This window comes from Anguilla anguilla, chromosome 16, assembly GCF_013347855.1.
Source record: "Anguilla anguilla isolate fAngAng1 chromosome 16, fAngAng1.pri, whole genome shotgun sequence".
In the NCBI taxonomy this organism is placed as follows: Eukaryota; Metazoa; Chordata; class Actinopteri; order Anguilliformes; family Anguillidae; genus Anguilla; species Anguilla anguilla.
Window position 1 is genome coordinate 653,013 of NC_049216.1, and position 16,021 is coordinate 669,033.

The 16,021-nt window shown below is 45.1% G+C and overlaps 1 protein-coding gene across 1 annotated transcript in view; it reads right to left on the minus strand.

The window, feature by feature from the left end:
* Positions 1-7,088: 7,088 nt before the first annotated feature.
* Positions 7,089-16,021, minus strand: part of LOC118214948 (muscarinic acetylcholine receptor M4-like) — a 37,813-nt gene continuing 28,880 nt past the window's right edge. The window contains exon 2 of the mRNA XM_035395254.1: positions 7,089-9,884. Coding sequence (XP_035251145.1) covers positions 8,392-9,884 — 1,493 coding nt within the window. The 3' untranslated portion in view covers positions 7,089-8,391. The remainder of the gene's footprint in view (positions 9,885-16,021) is intronic.

Genomic DNA, 16,021 nt, shown 5'->3' on the forward strand with positions numbered 1-16,021 from the left:
AAGCTGCATGGGCATGTCTTTTTGACCCATTTATTGAGGGGAAGAAATGTTCAAATGGCTTATCCTCCTGGAAGAGTTGGAGGAATCAAGTGACAGGATATTACCCTCGTGGAGCTGTGGCCATACCAGGTGGAGGGTCCAGAAGAATTTCAATTGGGGGCCATAAATGGCTGCTCTGCAATTCATGGACAATGGCCCAGGCTCTCCTGGGTCAGACAAAACTACTACCATGGACTGAAAGAATGCATCATATGTATTTACATGCGAATAACTAAGGATGATATGATAAATGTGGGGGACTGTGAATAATATCATACATAGACAAGTACACTGAACGGGTATGGGATGGTATGTGGGGTTATGATCACAAGTATGTAAAGCATAGTAAATTTATACATAGGTATACCTACATTAGTGTATGGGTCACAGATGGGTCACCACAATGGACTCCCAGAGAGAAGTATTTGGAGAATTGATAGGTAAAATCATAGGCTCACGTGCCATCGTACAAAGTATCTTATTACTGTCACTGGATTTTGATACTTCTCCTGTGTCTACAGAGGAGGGGAGGAAGTGCAGTTTCTCTCTTCCTGGAGAAGTAGGGGGGGTTTCTTGGTGGGGCAGATGTTATTGGCCTATTCGTGTCCAGACCTTATTTGGGCAAACCAAGGGAACTGTGGGGTGTGGAAAGCTTTCTCAGGATTGGATTTAAGGGAAGTCCAAAGAAACATTTGAGGATAATCTGCTTAACAGTTCTCCTGGTATCATAGTCTTTGCTGTACAGAATATTTGGGCATTCATCAATACTCAGTTTGTGTTCATTCTCTTTGTCCTAGTTTGTTAGTTTTTATGTCTTTTCTTTTCATAGCGGTCTTTTGTCTTGCTTTGTAAAATAAAGTGTTCACCTTTTCCATCATTGAAACTGTCTATCCTTGGTTATTGCCAACAATATATTGTGTCATAATAAACAGTTTTTTCTTTTTTCAGAGGAGCCAATGCACGTATACGCAATCCAGTATTCACATACATCTTCACTATACAGGATTTGAGGATAATGGAGTCAGATAAACATGTTCTCCTCCCTGCAACTAAATCTAATTTCTTACATGGGCCTGGCTGAGTGTGGGCCTAGCTGAGTGCAGGCCTAGCTGATTGTGAGCCTAGCTGAGTGTGGGCCTTGCTGAGTGTGGCCCTAGCTGAGTGTGGCTCTAGCTGATTGTGGGCCTAGCTGAGTGTGGGCCTAGCTGATTGTGGCCCTAGCTGATTGTGAGCCTAGCTGAGTGTGGGCCTTGCTGAGTGTGGCCCTAGCTGAATGTGGCCCTAGCTGATTGTGGGCCTAGCTGAGTGTGGGCCTAGCTGAGTGTGGGCCTAGCTGATTGTGGGTCTAGCTGAGTGTGGGCCTAGCTGAGTGTGGGCCTAGCTGATTGTGGGCCTAGCTGAGTGTGGGCCTTGCTGAGTGTGGGCCTAGCTGAGTGTGGGCCTAGCTGAGTGTGGGCCTAGCTGAGTGTGGGCCTAGCTGAGTGTGGGCCTAGCTGAGTGTGGGCCTAGCTGATTGTGGGCCTAGCTGAGTGTGGGCCTTGCTGAGTGTGGACAAAGCTGATTGTGGCCCTAGCTGATTGTGAGCCTAGCTGAGTGTGGGCCTAGCTGATTGTGGCCCTAGCTGATTGTGAGCCTAGCTGAGTGTGGGCCTTGCTGAGTGTGGCCCTAGCTGAGTGTGGGCCTAGCTGATTGTGGGCCTTTCTGAGTGTGGGCCTAGCTGAGTGTGGGCCTTGCTGAGAGTGGGCCTTTGCTTAGTGTGGGCCTAGCTGATTGTGGGCCTAGCTGAGTGTGGGCCTAGCTGAGTGAGCTGAGTGTGGGCCTTGCTGATTGTGGGCCTAGCTGATTGTGGGCCTAGCTGAGTGTGGGCCTAGCTGATTGTGGGCCTTTCTGAGTATGGGCCTAGCTGAGTGTGGGCCTTGCTTAGTGTGGGCCTAGCTGATTGTCGGTGTAGCTGAGTGTGGGCCTAGCTGAGTGAGCTGAGTGTGGGCCTTGCTGAGTGAGGGCCTAGCTGATTGTGGGTGTAGCTGAGTGTGGGCCTAGCTGAGTGAGCTGAGTGTGGGCCTTGGTGAGTGAGGGCCTAGCTGATTGTGGGCCTAGCTGATTGTGGGCCTAGCTGATTGTGGGCCTAGCTGAGTGTGGGCCTAGCTGATTGTGGGCCTAGCTGAGTGTGGGCCTTTCTGAGTGTGGGCCTTGCTGAGTGAGGGCCTAGCTGATTGTGGGCCTAGCTGATTGTGGGCCTAGCTGAGTGTGGGCCTTGCTGAGTGTGGGCCTTGCTTAGTGTGGGCCTAGCTGAGTGTGAGCCTTGCTGAGTGAGCTGAGTGTTAGCCTTTCTGAGTGAGCTGAGTGTGGGCCTTGCTGAGTGAGCTAAGTGTGGGCTTAGCTGATTATGGGCCTTGCTGAGTTAGCTGAGTGTGGGCCTAGCTGAGTGGGGGCCTAGCTGAGTTAGCTGAGTGTGGGCCTAGCTGAGTGGGGGCCTAGCTGATTGTGGGCCTAGCTGAGTGTGGGCCTAGCTGATTGTGGGCCTAGCTGATACAGTGTACAAGTACAGTGGGTGTGATAGAAACCAAGCAGAGGATCATGTATTTGTCAACTTATTTCTCTCAAGTGCTCAGATTGCGATATACTGTACGGTAGCTTCTTGCCTTTCAAAGTGATGCTTAACCATTCGGTCACGCAAGAAGTCAGTGAGCATCCACTGCCCCGCATCATTAAAGGCACAGGCCACGCCCTGAAGTGGAGCGTCTTCCTCACGCAAATATGGCGCTTCTCTGCTGAGGAATGAACCACCGCAAGGTCCTGGAACATAACCATGTGAATCATTCAGAATAGTGAAACAGTGCGCCAGCTGGAAACAGGGCAATGCCTTTTTCATTTGGCTTTTCTCTCCGCTCGCATATCCTCAAGCGGAAAGTCTGTGACAGATATAAGGATGTTCTGTAAGGACAAAGGATCCATACGCTCTTCCCTTCGCGCCCACTGCAGTTTTTCTGTGCACGATAACAAGAGTCCATTTATGCACAGCCAGCATTTGCATTTATCTCCTGCCAACTTCGCACAAAGGAGCTCACGTGGAGCCTGAACTCTTCCAAGTATTAACTGTATTTACTATTTCCTTCTGGCTCCCGTCGGCTTGAAAATAAAGACTTTCACTTCACCAAAGTCAATAACTACGAGGTGCGTATTTATTGAGCATTAGGCAATCGTTTAAGAAAACCAGTACAACATCCTGTATACTGTTTCCATATTTTTTCGAGGGAAACTAACAGACTGTCCTGATAATCATCGTGAGGATGTCATCCACTTCCAACCAATGAAATGCGCCCGATCTTGCAGGCTTGGCTAATGACGTAAGCCTGTACATTGCCTGTCATGCAGTCATCATAATTTAACTTACATCAACTACATCAACTTTACCAGACCTGGTTGTCTCACCTACTTGTCTCAAGTCACTGGATTTGGTCTCTCTATCTTGGTACAATAACATAATATACTGTTTTACTGTTTTATTCTCATTTCGGGATGTTCTGTTTTGTATATTCAAGTCAGCACAAATAAGCAATTTGTGAATGAATAATGGCTATACTTACACAGTCATTAATCCAGTATTTGGTCTATGATATTATCCTTAAACATCGTAGTCCGGTTATGAAGGTTACAACACCAGTTACAATATGCAGAATGTGAAGCTATAAGTTCTCAATACTTACATACATGTAAGTACTGAAAAAACTATAGCATTAGTGAACATGCGTAGTCATAGAGTACTTACTAACTACAGTGTAAGCATAGATATATTTAGTCCACTGACATTGAGCTACCATCTAACATGCTACAAATGAGACAAGAGAACTGGAAAAATACATTTGGTTCATGTTACGTAACACTTTTCATGAATGATCTGTTATCCTGTTAGCCCATGCAGTCTCTCTCTAGTGAACTCCTCTCTGTCCCCTGCCCATCCAGTCCCTCTAGTGAACTCCTCTCTATCCCCTGCCCATGCAATCCCTCTCTAGTGAACTCCTCTCTGTCCCCTGCCTATACAGTCCCTCTCTAGTGAACTCCTCTCTGTCCCCTGCCCATACAGTCTCTCTCTAGTGAACTCCTCTCTGTCCCCTGCCCATCCAGTCCCTCTCTAGTGAACTCCTCCTTGTCCCCTGCCCATGCAGTCCCTCTCTAGTGAACTCCTCCTTGTCCCCTGCCCATGCAGTCCCTCTCTAGTGAACTCCTCTCTGTCCCCTGCCCATGCAGTCTCTCTCTAGTGAACTCCTCCTTGTCCCCTGCCCATGCAGTTCCTCTCTAGTGAACTCCTCCTTGTCCCCTGCCTATGCAGTCTCTCTCTAGTGAACTCCTCCTTGTCCCCTGCCCATACAGTCCCTCTCTAGTGAACTCCTCTCTGTCCCCTGCCCATGCAGTCTCTCTCTAGTGAACTCCTCCTTGTCCCCTGCCCATGCAGTCCCTCTCTAGTGAACTCCTCCTTGTCCCCTGCCCATGCAGTCCCTCTCTAGTGAACTCCTCCTTGTCCCCTGCCCATGCAGTCCCTCTCTAGTGAACTCCTCCTTGTCCCCTGCCCATGCAGTCCCTCTCTAGTGAACTCCTCTCTGTCCCCTGCCCATGCAGTATCTCTCTAGTGAACTCCTCCCCGTTTCCTGGATGTGTCCTGCCAGTCTTCAGACAACCTCGTATTGCCCCGCTGCACAAGAAACCCGCCCTTGACTCCTCAGTCACCAGGAACCATCCTGACTCTTTCCCAAAATTCTTGAACATGCTGTTTTCAAGCAGCTCTCCAACCAGCGAGATCCTCGCCAGACTGGCTTCAGGCTGGGCACTGAACCGAGTCTGCAGTCTTTACAGTCAGTTAAGAGCTCAATGCCACAAAGGCAGATTCTCTTCTCTGTTCTTGTCCTACTCGACCTCTGCCGCATTTCACACTGTTGACGATCACTGTCTTCCCTGCCAACCTTGCCCATCTGCCCATCTTTCCACTGTAGTCAGAACAGCAGAAACCCTGCCCATCTTCCCACTGTGGTCAGAACAGCAAAAACCCTGTCCATCTTCTCAATGCAGTCAGAATAGCAGAAGCCCAGCCCATCCTCTCACTGCAGTCAGAACAGCAGAGACCCAGCCTATCTTCCACTGCAGTCAGAACAGCAGAAACCCTGCCCATCTTCTCAATGCAGTCAGAATAGCAGAAGCCCAGCCCATCTTCCACTGCAGTCAGAACAGCAGAGACCCAGCTCATCTCCCCACTGCAGTCAGAACAGCAGAAACCCTGCCCATCTTCCCACTGCAGTCAGAACAGCAGAAACTCTGCCCATCTTCCCACTGCAGTCAGAACAGAAGAAACCCTGCCCATCTTCCAGTGCAGTCAGAACAGCAGAAACCCTGTCCATCTTTCCACTGCAGTCAGAACAGCAGAAACCCTGCCCATCTTTCCACTGCAGTCAGAACAGCAGAGACGCAGCCCATCTTCCACTGCAGTCAGAACAGCAGAAACCCTGCCCATCTTCCCACTGCATTCAGAACAGCAGAAACCCAGCCCATCTTCCCACTGCAGTCAGAATAGCAGAGACCATGCCTGTCTTCCTCTGCAGTCAGAACAGCAGAAACCCAGCCCATCTTCCTACTGCAGTCAGAATAGCAGAAACCCAGCCCATCTTCCACTGCAGTCAGAACAGCAGAAACCCTGTCCATCCTCTCACTGCAGTCAGAACAGCAGAGACCCAGCCTATCTTCCACTGCAGTCAGAACAGCAGAGACGCAGCCCATCTTCCCACTGCAGTCAGAACAGCAGAGACGCAGCCCATCTCCCCACTGCAGTCAGAACAGCAGAAACCCTGTCCATCCTCTCACTGCAGTCAGAACAGCAGAGACCCAGCCTATCTTCCACTGCAGTCAGAACAGCAGAAACCCTGCCCATCTTCCCACTGCAGTCAGAACAGCAGAGACGCAGCCCATCTCCCCACTGCAGTCAGAACAGCAGAAACCCTGCCCATCTTCCCACTGCAGTCAGAACAGCAGAAACCTGCCCATCTTCCCACTGCAGTCAGAACAGCAGAAACCTAGCCCATCTTCCCACTGCAGTCAGAACAGCAGAGACCCTGCCTGTCTTCCACTGCAGTCAGAACAGCAGAAACCCAGCCCATCTTCCTACTGCAGTCAGAACAGCAGAAACCCAGCCCATCTTCCTACTGCAGTCAGAACAGCAGAAACCCTGTCCATCTTCCACTGCAGTCAGAACAGCAGAAATCCTGCCCATCTTTCCACTGCAGTCAGAACAGCAGAAACCCTGCCCATCTTCCAGTGCAGTCAGAACAGCAGAAACCCTGCCCATCTTCCCACTGCAGTTAGAACAGCAGAAACCCTGCCCATCTTCCACTGCAGTCAGAACAGCAGAAACCCTGCTCATCTACTGACAAACAATGAAGACTCAGCTCTTCAGATTGGATCATGTCCCCATCTGAATAACCTTTCTTCTTATTTCTTTCATTTCCATTTTAATAATTTTATAGTTATAGTTGTGTAAAGATAGGTTATCTGTCTTGTGGTACTTTCTTCAGTTACAACACAAATTCTTTGTTAGGTTAACATGAGACTTATTATTAATGGGCCTGGGTGCCTTCTGCCTGTTCCTGAGAGTTACACTGAGTACACTTCTGAAAGTCCCTCAGGAGAAGTGTCTGCTAAGTGTTTGTATGTAATGCAAATGCTGTGTGTCTCTGGGTATGTTATAGTAATGTCACTTGCTGTATAATTGGTGACATAGCATTATATACCTTGGAGTTCTTTACGCGAGCATTTAGGAATGTTTTGTAGTACTTTTGAAGGTGTTCTTTAGTGTTTATGAACAGAGAACCCATAGCTCTTATGACAGCGCATTCATGGACAGTGTTATCAAATATTTTTAACAAGCATGAACTTATTTTTGTTTTATTGAAGGCAAAGACTATGATTGGACTAAATGGCTGAGCAAACAATCACCATCATGGTTTTCTTGCCAGAAAGCCATACCTTAAAGATTAAACTAGAAATTAATCCGGGAGCAACAATGCTTATGTTCATTTATTTATTTATTTTTGGTAAATTAAGTTCACCTTTAAGAATTTTACAATAAACAAATACAAGATTAAGTACAAACATCCAGATATTAAATACAGTGCATCAGAGAAACTGATATTTTGTTTTGTGGAAACACAGTTCATGGATATACTGGCCTAGTATTTACAAATCTTTGTACTAAAAAGAAATATAAAAACCACACTGTTTTGTGTCCTGATTCTGCATGAAATGGCGCACATGCACAACATCTTGCAGTTCCACCCAGCAGCACTGCATTTGTGTAAAGTGATCTCCACCTCCAGGCAATTAGAAAAGATGCCGCCGTCATCTGTGAGGAAAACCGACAGCTCAGATAAACTGGGACAGTTTACTTCCACCCCTCCTCCAGGGATACTTTGGTCCAGCTCTCAGGAAACCACAATCTCGGTTGGACCATGAAGCGCTCCTAGCTTCTCATTCATAAAACACAAGCTAAAATTGCAGGGCTAGCTTTGAAAAATGTGATCCTTTTCAGCTTTTAAAACATTTAATCTCTCTTGAGAACTAAAACATTTATGGACCCCCCCACCATCTCCACCACCAGTTGGTCATATTAATATTTTTCCAGATGAAACCTTCGAATTCTGAAATAAATCATTGATGTGCGTAATACCTTCAAGCTTTGGCAATTTGTAGTTTCCTACACAGTATTTAAAACCCTTTAAAACCCTTCTGGCTCCTGGTCTCACTTCATACAATGCAAGCTTATTCCAACTGATGGTACTGTACTCCCAGGAGTTGGAGTGATCACCAGGGGCTGGAGTCCACAATGTTTAATGGGAATAGAACCAACTAAAAGATGCATCTCATAACATTTAATTCATGCTTGTTGTTAATTGTGCAGCAGAATAAGGAATTATGAATACACATTACGCCAGAAAGTCCATACAATCTTTCCTTCTGTCCTTTTCAGTGCCTTGATGTGTAGCACTATTCTACTGTGCTGTATTTTAAGATTGTCACCGCATATCTTTCCAGACATTTCTATAAATCCATAATTTCTTCAGCAGTCCACCGCATATACCTGCTGGAACAATACTGCAGGAAGCCCCAGCAGCAAACCTACCACCGCTACTGGTATCAGCCTTTTCATGATGTATCTTACAGTATGGAAGTCTATTCCATTGCATGGCACATGCACTGGTTCTGTGGATGGGGTGTGCATCTGGACATTCTTCTGCAGAGCCTTAAACCAAGCATTGTCTGAGTGCATGACATGCACCCATGCCCAGCTGACAGCAGCTAAAGCACGCGTTCTTATCTAGCGGCAATGTTTTTGTACTGACACATGAGGAGGTTCTTGAATGTCTTTTTGAAAGTGGCATTGCAGAGTGCATAGCAGGCGGGGTTGATCGTGCTGTTGACGTAGCAGAGCCAATAGCCGATGGCCCAGACCGTGTCGGGCACGCAGGACTGGCAGAAGGTGTTGATGAGCACCATGACGTTGTACGGGGTCCAGGTTATGATGAAGGCCAGCAGGATGGCGAAGATGGTTTTGGTGACCTTCTTCTCCCTAGCCGCCATCTGCCGCTTCCTCTTCACCTGTGTCCTAGCGATGCTGGCGAACTTACGGGCCACAGTCTGCGGCCGGGCCACAGGGATGCTGCTGTTCTCGCCACCGTCGGGCGGGACGATCTCGATGGCGGTCAGGCACTCCTCCCCAGCCTGCTTAGTGACGATCTTTATCTTGGACCACTTGGAGGCGGGGTTTATTTTGAGGAGGGAGGGGTTGGGGGCGGGGTCGGCGGCTGGTGCCGGGGCGGGGGCGGGGGCAGCGCTCTCTGAGGTGACCATGCTGTCGGCTCTGCCTTTGGCGTCTTTGGGGGGGATGCTGGCTGTGCTGGACTCATTGGAGCTGTCCTTCTCCTCTGGCTGGGCACCGGAGTCGGCCTTGGCAGAGGCGGACTCCTCCAGCGTGCCGTTCCTCACAGACTCCGCGCCCAGCTTGGAGGAGTCGTTGTTGTTCTGCCGAAGGATGTGGGCCTTGAGCAGGCCGCCGGTCCTCGGCGACTTCTCCTTCTTGGCCTCCGGCTTCTGCTTCTTCACGCGGCTGCGGCTGGCCAGCGAGATGTGGATGTAGAGCACGGTCATGATGACCACGGGCAGGTAGAAGGCGGCGATGGCGGTGCCGAAGGTGACGGCGGGGTTGGACAGGAACTGGATGTAGCACTCCCTCGCGGGGACCGTGCGCTCTCCCACGATGAACTGCCAGAAGAGGATGGCGGGGGCCCAGAGGACGAAGGACAGGAGCCAGGCTGCCGCGATCATCAGCCCGGCCATCTTAGTGGTGCGCCGGGCCGGGTAGGTCAGCGGCTTGGTGACGCAGAAGTAGCGGTCAAAGCTGATGATGAGCAGGTTCATCACCGAGGCGTTGCTGACCACATAGTCCAGCGCCAGCCACAGATCGCAAACTACAGGCCCCAGGGGCCAGTACCCGACGATGATGTAAACCGTGTAGAGGTTCATGGAGAACGCCCCGATGATGAGGTCTGCACACGCCAGGCTGAACAGGAAGTAGTTGTTGACCGTCTGGAGGTGGCGGTTGACCTTGATGGAGAGCATCACCAGGATGTTCCCTACAACTGTGACGAAGCTGAGCGACCCCGTCACCAAGGCGATGAAGACCATCTCCACCGCCTTGTAGGAGCTGTCCCCCCCGACAGCTTCCTCCACGCAGGGGCCGCTGCTGTTGTGACCGCCGCAGCTGCCGTTGGGTGGGTAGGAGCTTCCAGACGCATTGTGCATGGAGGCTAGAGGAAAAAACAAGATCCAACAGAGTATTAATATAAGGCCACAAAGACAAGCTCACAAATTAATTTAGAGGTTACCTCGACTCATTGAATCAATTTATCCATGAAACAGGAACAATTTGCAGATTGGAACGGTGACTCCAGCTGTAATCATTGGGCCTCGTTCACAAAGCCTTTCTTAAATTATTCTTACTCTTGTCCTTAAAAATGTTCCTACAAAAACTAACATGAGATCCATGACACAAGTGCAGACCTTTGTTTTTGTGCCTATCCCAGGTGTATGACATAACGAACGCTGACAGTAAATTTTATCCGCAATCCTGTTGATGTGATTAACATAAGGAAAGAGCCATGAACAAATACAGATAAGAAAAAAATGATGAATGCGGAAATGTTCTTGGAGACAAGTGACATTTGTTATTTGATTTATTTTGCATTTGTCTTTTTAATAGCAGTGACACAGTTTGTATCCCTAATGTGTAAGATATAAATTTGTGCGTAAGATAAAAAAAGTTTATTTTTATTATTGAAGGGTAACATTAAAGGAGATTTCCACTGCTATACAATGTTAACAGATTGGCATAACTGATTAAGTCTCTCCAAAGCAATCTCTGAGCAGATACATCGGCAGCAAAATGAGCAAATTTGGTAGAGGTGTATATCATAATGACATACACTTCTACCCCTTCTCATTTCTGAAAAACTACAATGGGCAGGTAATTTGAATTTGGAGGTGTGCTGGCCGCCCATACTAGGTGAAATTGACTGAACTCACGGAGAGAGATTCGAGTAGCTGCTCTCCCAACTGTAAACAATATTAGCTTGTGAGCATAGTGGACTTGCTTGCTCGTCTGTGCCCTCAGTGATTGCAGAAATGAAATATCCGTTCATAAATAACCTACTCAATGCCTACAATAATTGTTGGGCTATTGTTAGGCTTTGGTGTGATGGCTGCTCACGCATCACAGCAATGTGTTTTATAAAAAACACAGAGACTTGACTGTCTCCTGGAAACATGCTTGTGGTAGAATGACAGTGTGAACTGAGATAATTGAAACAAACATTGACAGTGTAAATAGGTCTACATGATAACATTCATTTGTAACTGGCAGTAGATCTTGCAATACTCCAGAATGATTCCTCAGAGCCACATAGACTACTTTCGTCTTTATTCCACTAAAATGACAAGTCAGGCAGGTGGCGTGGGTTTCACTGATGTGTCATTTAGAAAAGAAACAAAAAATGAATGAACGGTGATGAATGAACGAGACAAACGGGATGTTTTCATAAGATAATTTATTGAAATGGATTCACGTAGATTTGGAGAATATCAGCTCTCGTATGAGTGAATGTCAGCCATACATTCTCCCTTACTGCCTTCATCTCCTCTTCACCATTCTCTCTCACCACTCTATAAAAATATCTGTTCTTGCTGGACTTGTAATGACAAACAAATACTCGCAAGTCATGACCATGTCTATAATTAGAAATTAAGACTGATACACATTTTTTACATTGTAGCCCTTTAATTGGACTAACTGTAAGTGAAATCTGGATTCTATAGATTAGCCAGTCAGGTGCTTCTTACACATGCCCAATACGTTAAGAGATGTAACTAGACAGCAAAGCCGAGACCAAATTAATGTCTGGCTCCTCGTAATTACATTTCAAGCATTCCTCTCTCACCAAAGGCTCTCTGCTTGCCTGTTCATTAGATTTCTAAAGAGATTAAGATGTCACAGACAATGAATGTGAACGTTATCCAATGTACAATTCACTGTCTCACCCTGTTAATCCAGATTGACTTTTCACAGTGTTTTTGCTTAATTGTTTATGTGTATCAGGAACACCGTCATGCTTAAGTGTCAGAACACAATTGTACGGTAATTTAAATACCTTTTACCTCCTGTGCATGCTAATGGTAAAATGAGAGACTTGAGCATTAAATAGAACTCGACATGTTGTGGAAACAATGCACTGACTCTGACAGACAGTCCTTACTCACTGCAGAACAGAGAGAGGACGCGTGGGGAACACAACGTATTCTTTTATGACCCATAAATGAGTTTTATTACATGTAAAACATTTTGCCTTTGTAGGGAAGCTATGTAAAGTACTAAATTATTATAACTGACAGTGTGAACATAGCCATTGAAGTCTAAACAACAACAATCACTTAGAATTTGACATTTTCAAGTTCAATAAGCTATGTTAGCACTGCCAGTTTTGAAAAGTGACACCCATACTCATTTTTGAGAGTGAGTATTGTAGTGTATTGTGCATATTACAGCAGTGAAAAGTGCTCACTGCGTAAATACCATAATAGGAGCCACTCGCCTTATCGGATCTCATGATGGCTGCATATATTGTCTGTAACCATAACAACGTTTACTACAGTGCAATGTGGCAACTGCCATGGCATGTTTAGAAAGAGTCCTTCATTCATTTGAAAATGTTTTAGGCGTGAGTTTATCCCTCTCCTCAGTACAATCCGCCACCAACAGAGAAGCCGTACGTAGCTCTTTCTGTTGAATTTGCTCATTTTAACCAGCGAACTTTGCGTCGACCACTACGGTGCAGACGCAGTGTCTTGTGTCAGGCATAACCAGTTCTCCAGTGCGGTTCTGGCACGCAGCACTCAGACTAACGCATCCAAATTCAGCAGTCAAATCCTGAGAAGTGACTTCATTTGTAGAATGCGGTTGTGGACTGTAATTTTGGTGCAGCTTTTGGTTATGGAATGATGGTTACTGATGGTTATGGAATGCCATTACCTCTCATGGTCAAGAATATATTTTGAATAGGGGCAAACCATCAGAATTGTAACAATTTTCACTTATTGCTGAATTTCTTAGAAGTAATGCGAAAATCAGTGAAATTTCACTACAGAGAGCATACACTTGTTTGCTACAATACGCCACATTAAGTTTGAAGCAATCACAAATGGTTCCTGTACAGTTTAAACAAACATTAACTAAGTCCAGTGTTACAGCCATGAAGTACATTGCAAAGAAAGTTGTAATAGAGGTGTGGTACAATTGTAACAACCAAAAATAACTGCACAAATTGTTAATATCTGCAATATCTACAGGACAAAATGCAGTTAGATCAAACGAGCATACTGTGCATGGATGTTTAAACCTGCAATCATTTAGAAAAATCATATTGTTTTTTAGTTTATTGCCAAAAATGCTCCATTTCAGGGATTGGTTGAGTTGTAGTTTTATGTTTTAGATACACTTATTTGGCCCGTTTACTCACGTCAAAAGGGAAGTATAAAGGAACATTTTTCAGCCAATCTTGATTTTCATTTTATGTAATTTGTTGGCCAGTTACTAATCGTGTGAGGTACAAACCAGATTTTTAAAATGTAGATGTTACAAGGGGCGGCACAGTGGCAAGAAGGCCCAGAGTTCATTTCTTGGCCTGGGCCTTTCTGTGTGGGGCTTCCTCTGGGTACTCCGGTTTCCGCCCTCAGTCTAAAGACATGCAGGTTAGGCTAACTGGAATCTCTAAACTGCGCATTGGTGTTAGTGTGGGCAATTATTAATATGAAGCTGAGAAATATGAAATGCCAACAGTCGGACAGAGACATATGCCAAACCTTAGGCTGACCAAAAATCAACCATTTGGAACATCATTAAAAAGAAAGAAAGACCACTGGTGAGCAAAGAGTAATTGAAGGCCCTGGTTGGCCAAGAAAGAACTCTACAGTTTACAACTGAAGAACAAGGGGGGGTCGAGGTGATTTAAATACCAACAGTAATTTGGCTGTTGAGTTTGTTTTAGGCCTATGGTTTAAGGCATTATTAAAGTTTGAGATGTTCACCACAGGCACCCGGAACAAAGCATGAGGGAGTTCAGGAGGTATGTTTTATTCTCCAGCCTTATTCAAAGAGGGAGGTACAGGCATGATGTGAACAAGCTGAAGCAGTTTTGAAGAACTTTAATATAAGTGTTATATGAGTGGACCCCAAATGCCAGTTTAGCTTGCATAAGTGCTGGCGTTCTTTTGAAAATATCCCCTTTCTGATTAATTGGGAATGTCCTAGCAGCTACATTCACAATGACTCAGCTTGTGGTTATGAAATGCATCACTTTTTATAGTTTTAACTCTGATCTGTTATGTGGGAAAATACTTGATAGAAGGTAGATCAAGTAGAACCAAGAATGATATTCAGTAACTTTCGGTCACTAGATACTCTCCAAATTATTTGACAAAAGCCCTTGAAGAGCCAGATCAAAAATACTGTAGCATATAGCATAATTACAACTGTTTACTTAGACTAAACACCTTCTCATTTTATTTAATTTGAAAGGCATGCTTTTTTGTCAAACTATTATCTCAAGCACATCCATGAAGTGTCATGTAACGGTTATGTAATTTAAGTAAATATGGTTAAAAACTGAATGCTTCAGCTCCTTAATACACAACGGAGTGGGTTTATTTGCATTCATTCTGTTTACAGTGAAATTTCAGTCGGGTCACCATTTGAAAGCATTAAAACGTACAGTTCTATCTACATAAACTATTATACCATGCCAATGTTTTAGTGACAATGATTCCTTATTTTGTAAAATGTGGAGTGGCAGAACTGGCTTAGGGTGTCCTGACCTTCTTTGAGTTTAGGAACTCCACAGACAACACAAATCACGATGGAGGCGAAGTGCTTGCCATGGTAAGAATCCAGCAAACAAAATCCAGTCATTCTAGTCCCAAAAATGTAAGTCAGATAAACCTCGACAGAATGTCCAATGCTTAAAAGATTCTCCAGAGAAATCATTGTTGTCTGTCCTGCCGTACATACAGAAAGTATTTTATACAAAATAATCTTGATATCTCCAGTTTATATAGATTCTCTAGAACAAAACAGGCCCACCTATAAGCTTCTCTGAACAGTACTGGCTGAGCAGTCCCTCCATATAGACAATGGGACCCGCAACGACTTGAGGTGGCTGTTATAACCTCTGCCCAGTACACTGCCAGTGGCAAGTTATTATAGAAGCATTTTAGATCATGGAATTACATTACAAATGATGCATCGGTTGCTCGGCTTGCATGAAAGGACACACATTTCTCTAGCGTACACAAACCATGACTTTTTCAGCATGCAGCTGAAAACATGCACTTGAGTCCCAATGTTCTTCAGACTTTATACTAACAAAGGTCGTTTTACAACACAAATTTATATTGCAGTGGCTAAGTCTAAACAAAAGACTTTTTGGAGGTCTTGGAAGAAATCATTTCGAGGAGGTGGAGGAGGAGAATGAGGCGGAGAGTGAAATCAGCTCTGACTCCACAGCAGAGGGCATGTTTAATGAAGGAAATTATATCAGTGAGTGATCTAAATACATTTTCAAAATATTTTTATTATTACTGAATGCTCTTATAAGGCATACAGAATCATAATAAAAATATTTGAAGAGTATTGAGGATAGTTTGACATGCTGTAGGAAAGCAAGCTACTTTTCAGTAAACCTCTCCAAAAGCATACTGTGCACAATATATAGAATTTTACACCTCTAAAGACCCAAAATATCATTGGGTTACTAAGTGTCATTTTAGAGTTTCCAAATGGAATTTTTGGAAACACATAGCTCAGAAAAAAAAAACGATGCAGAATGCTCATTTTTGGCAGTATTGTCATCAAATGTGAGCCAGGATTTGTCTAGTGTTGCAGCTGTGGCTGCATTGGGCCTCAAAGCCCATCAGACACATCCCCAATCATCTGTAGCCATTCCAAAAAAAAAAAAAAAAAACATCTTTTAGGTGAGGAAAAAAACGTCCACTTTCACTGTGTTTGAGCTTATGTAACTTTGTTTCAGCAATATTTGGAATGATTCTGAAGAGTTATCTTTCAGAAGAGACCACGATTATGCCTGTTGTCATGGGGTTCAAGAACAGTAACCATTTTATTTTGGGTATGTCATTCTCAGGCTTGTGTTGAAAAGGGGGCACTACTTAAGGGGTTAATGGCCAGCATTGTCCACACAAATTAATGTTATTTCTGTATAGGAGAACGGAGCGGCACATATCTATGCAGCACTGACAGGGCTCCTGGGCTCCAGGATTGTTGATATTACAGTTTTTTATAATTGCTTAGACACTAAAATTAAAAATAACACACAGCTAGTGA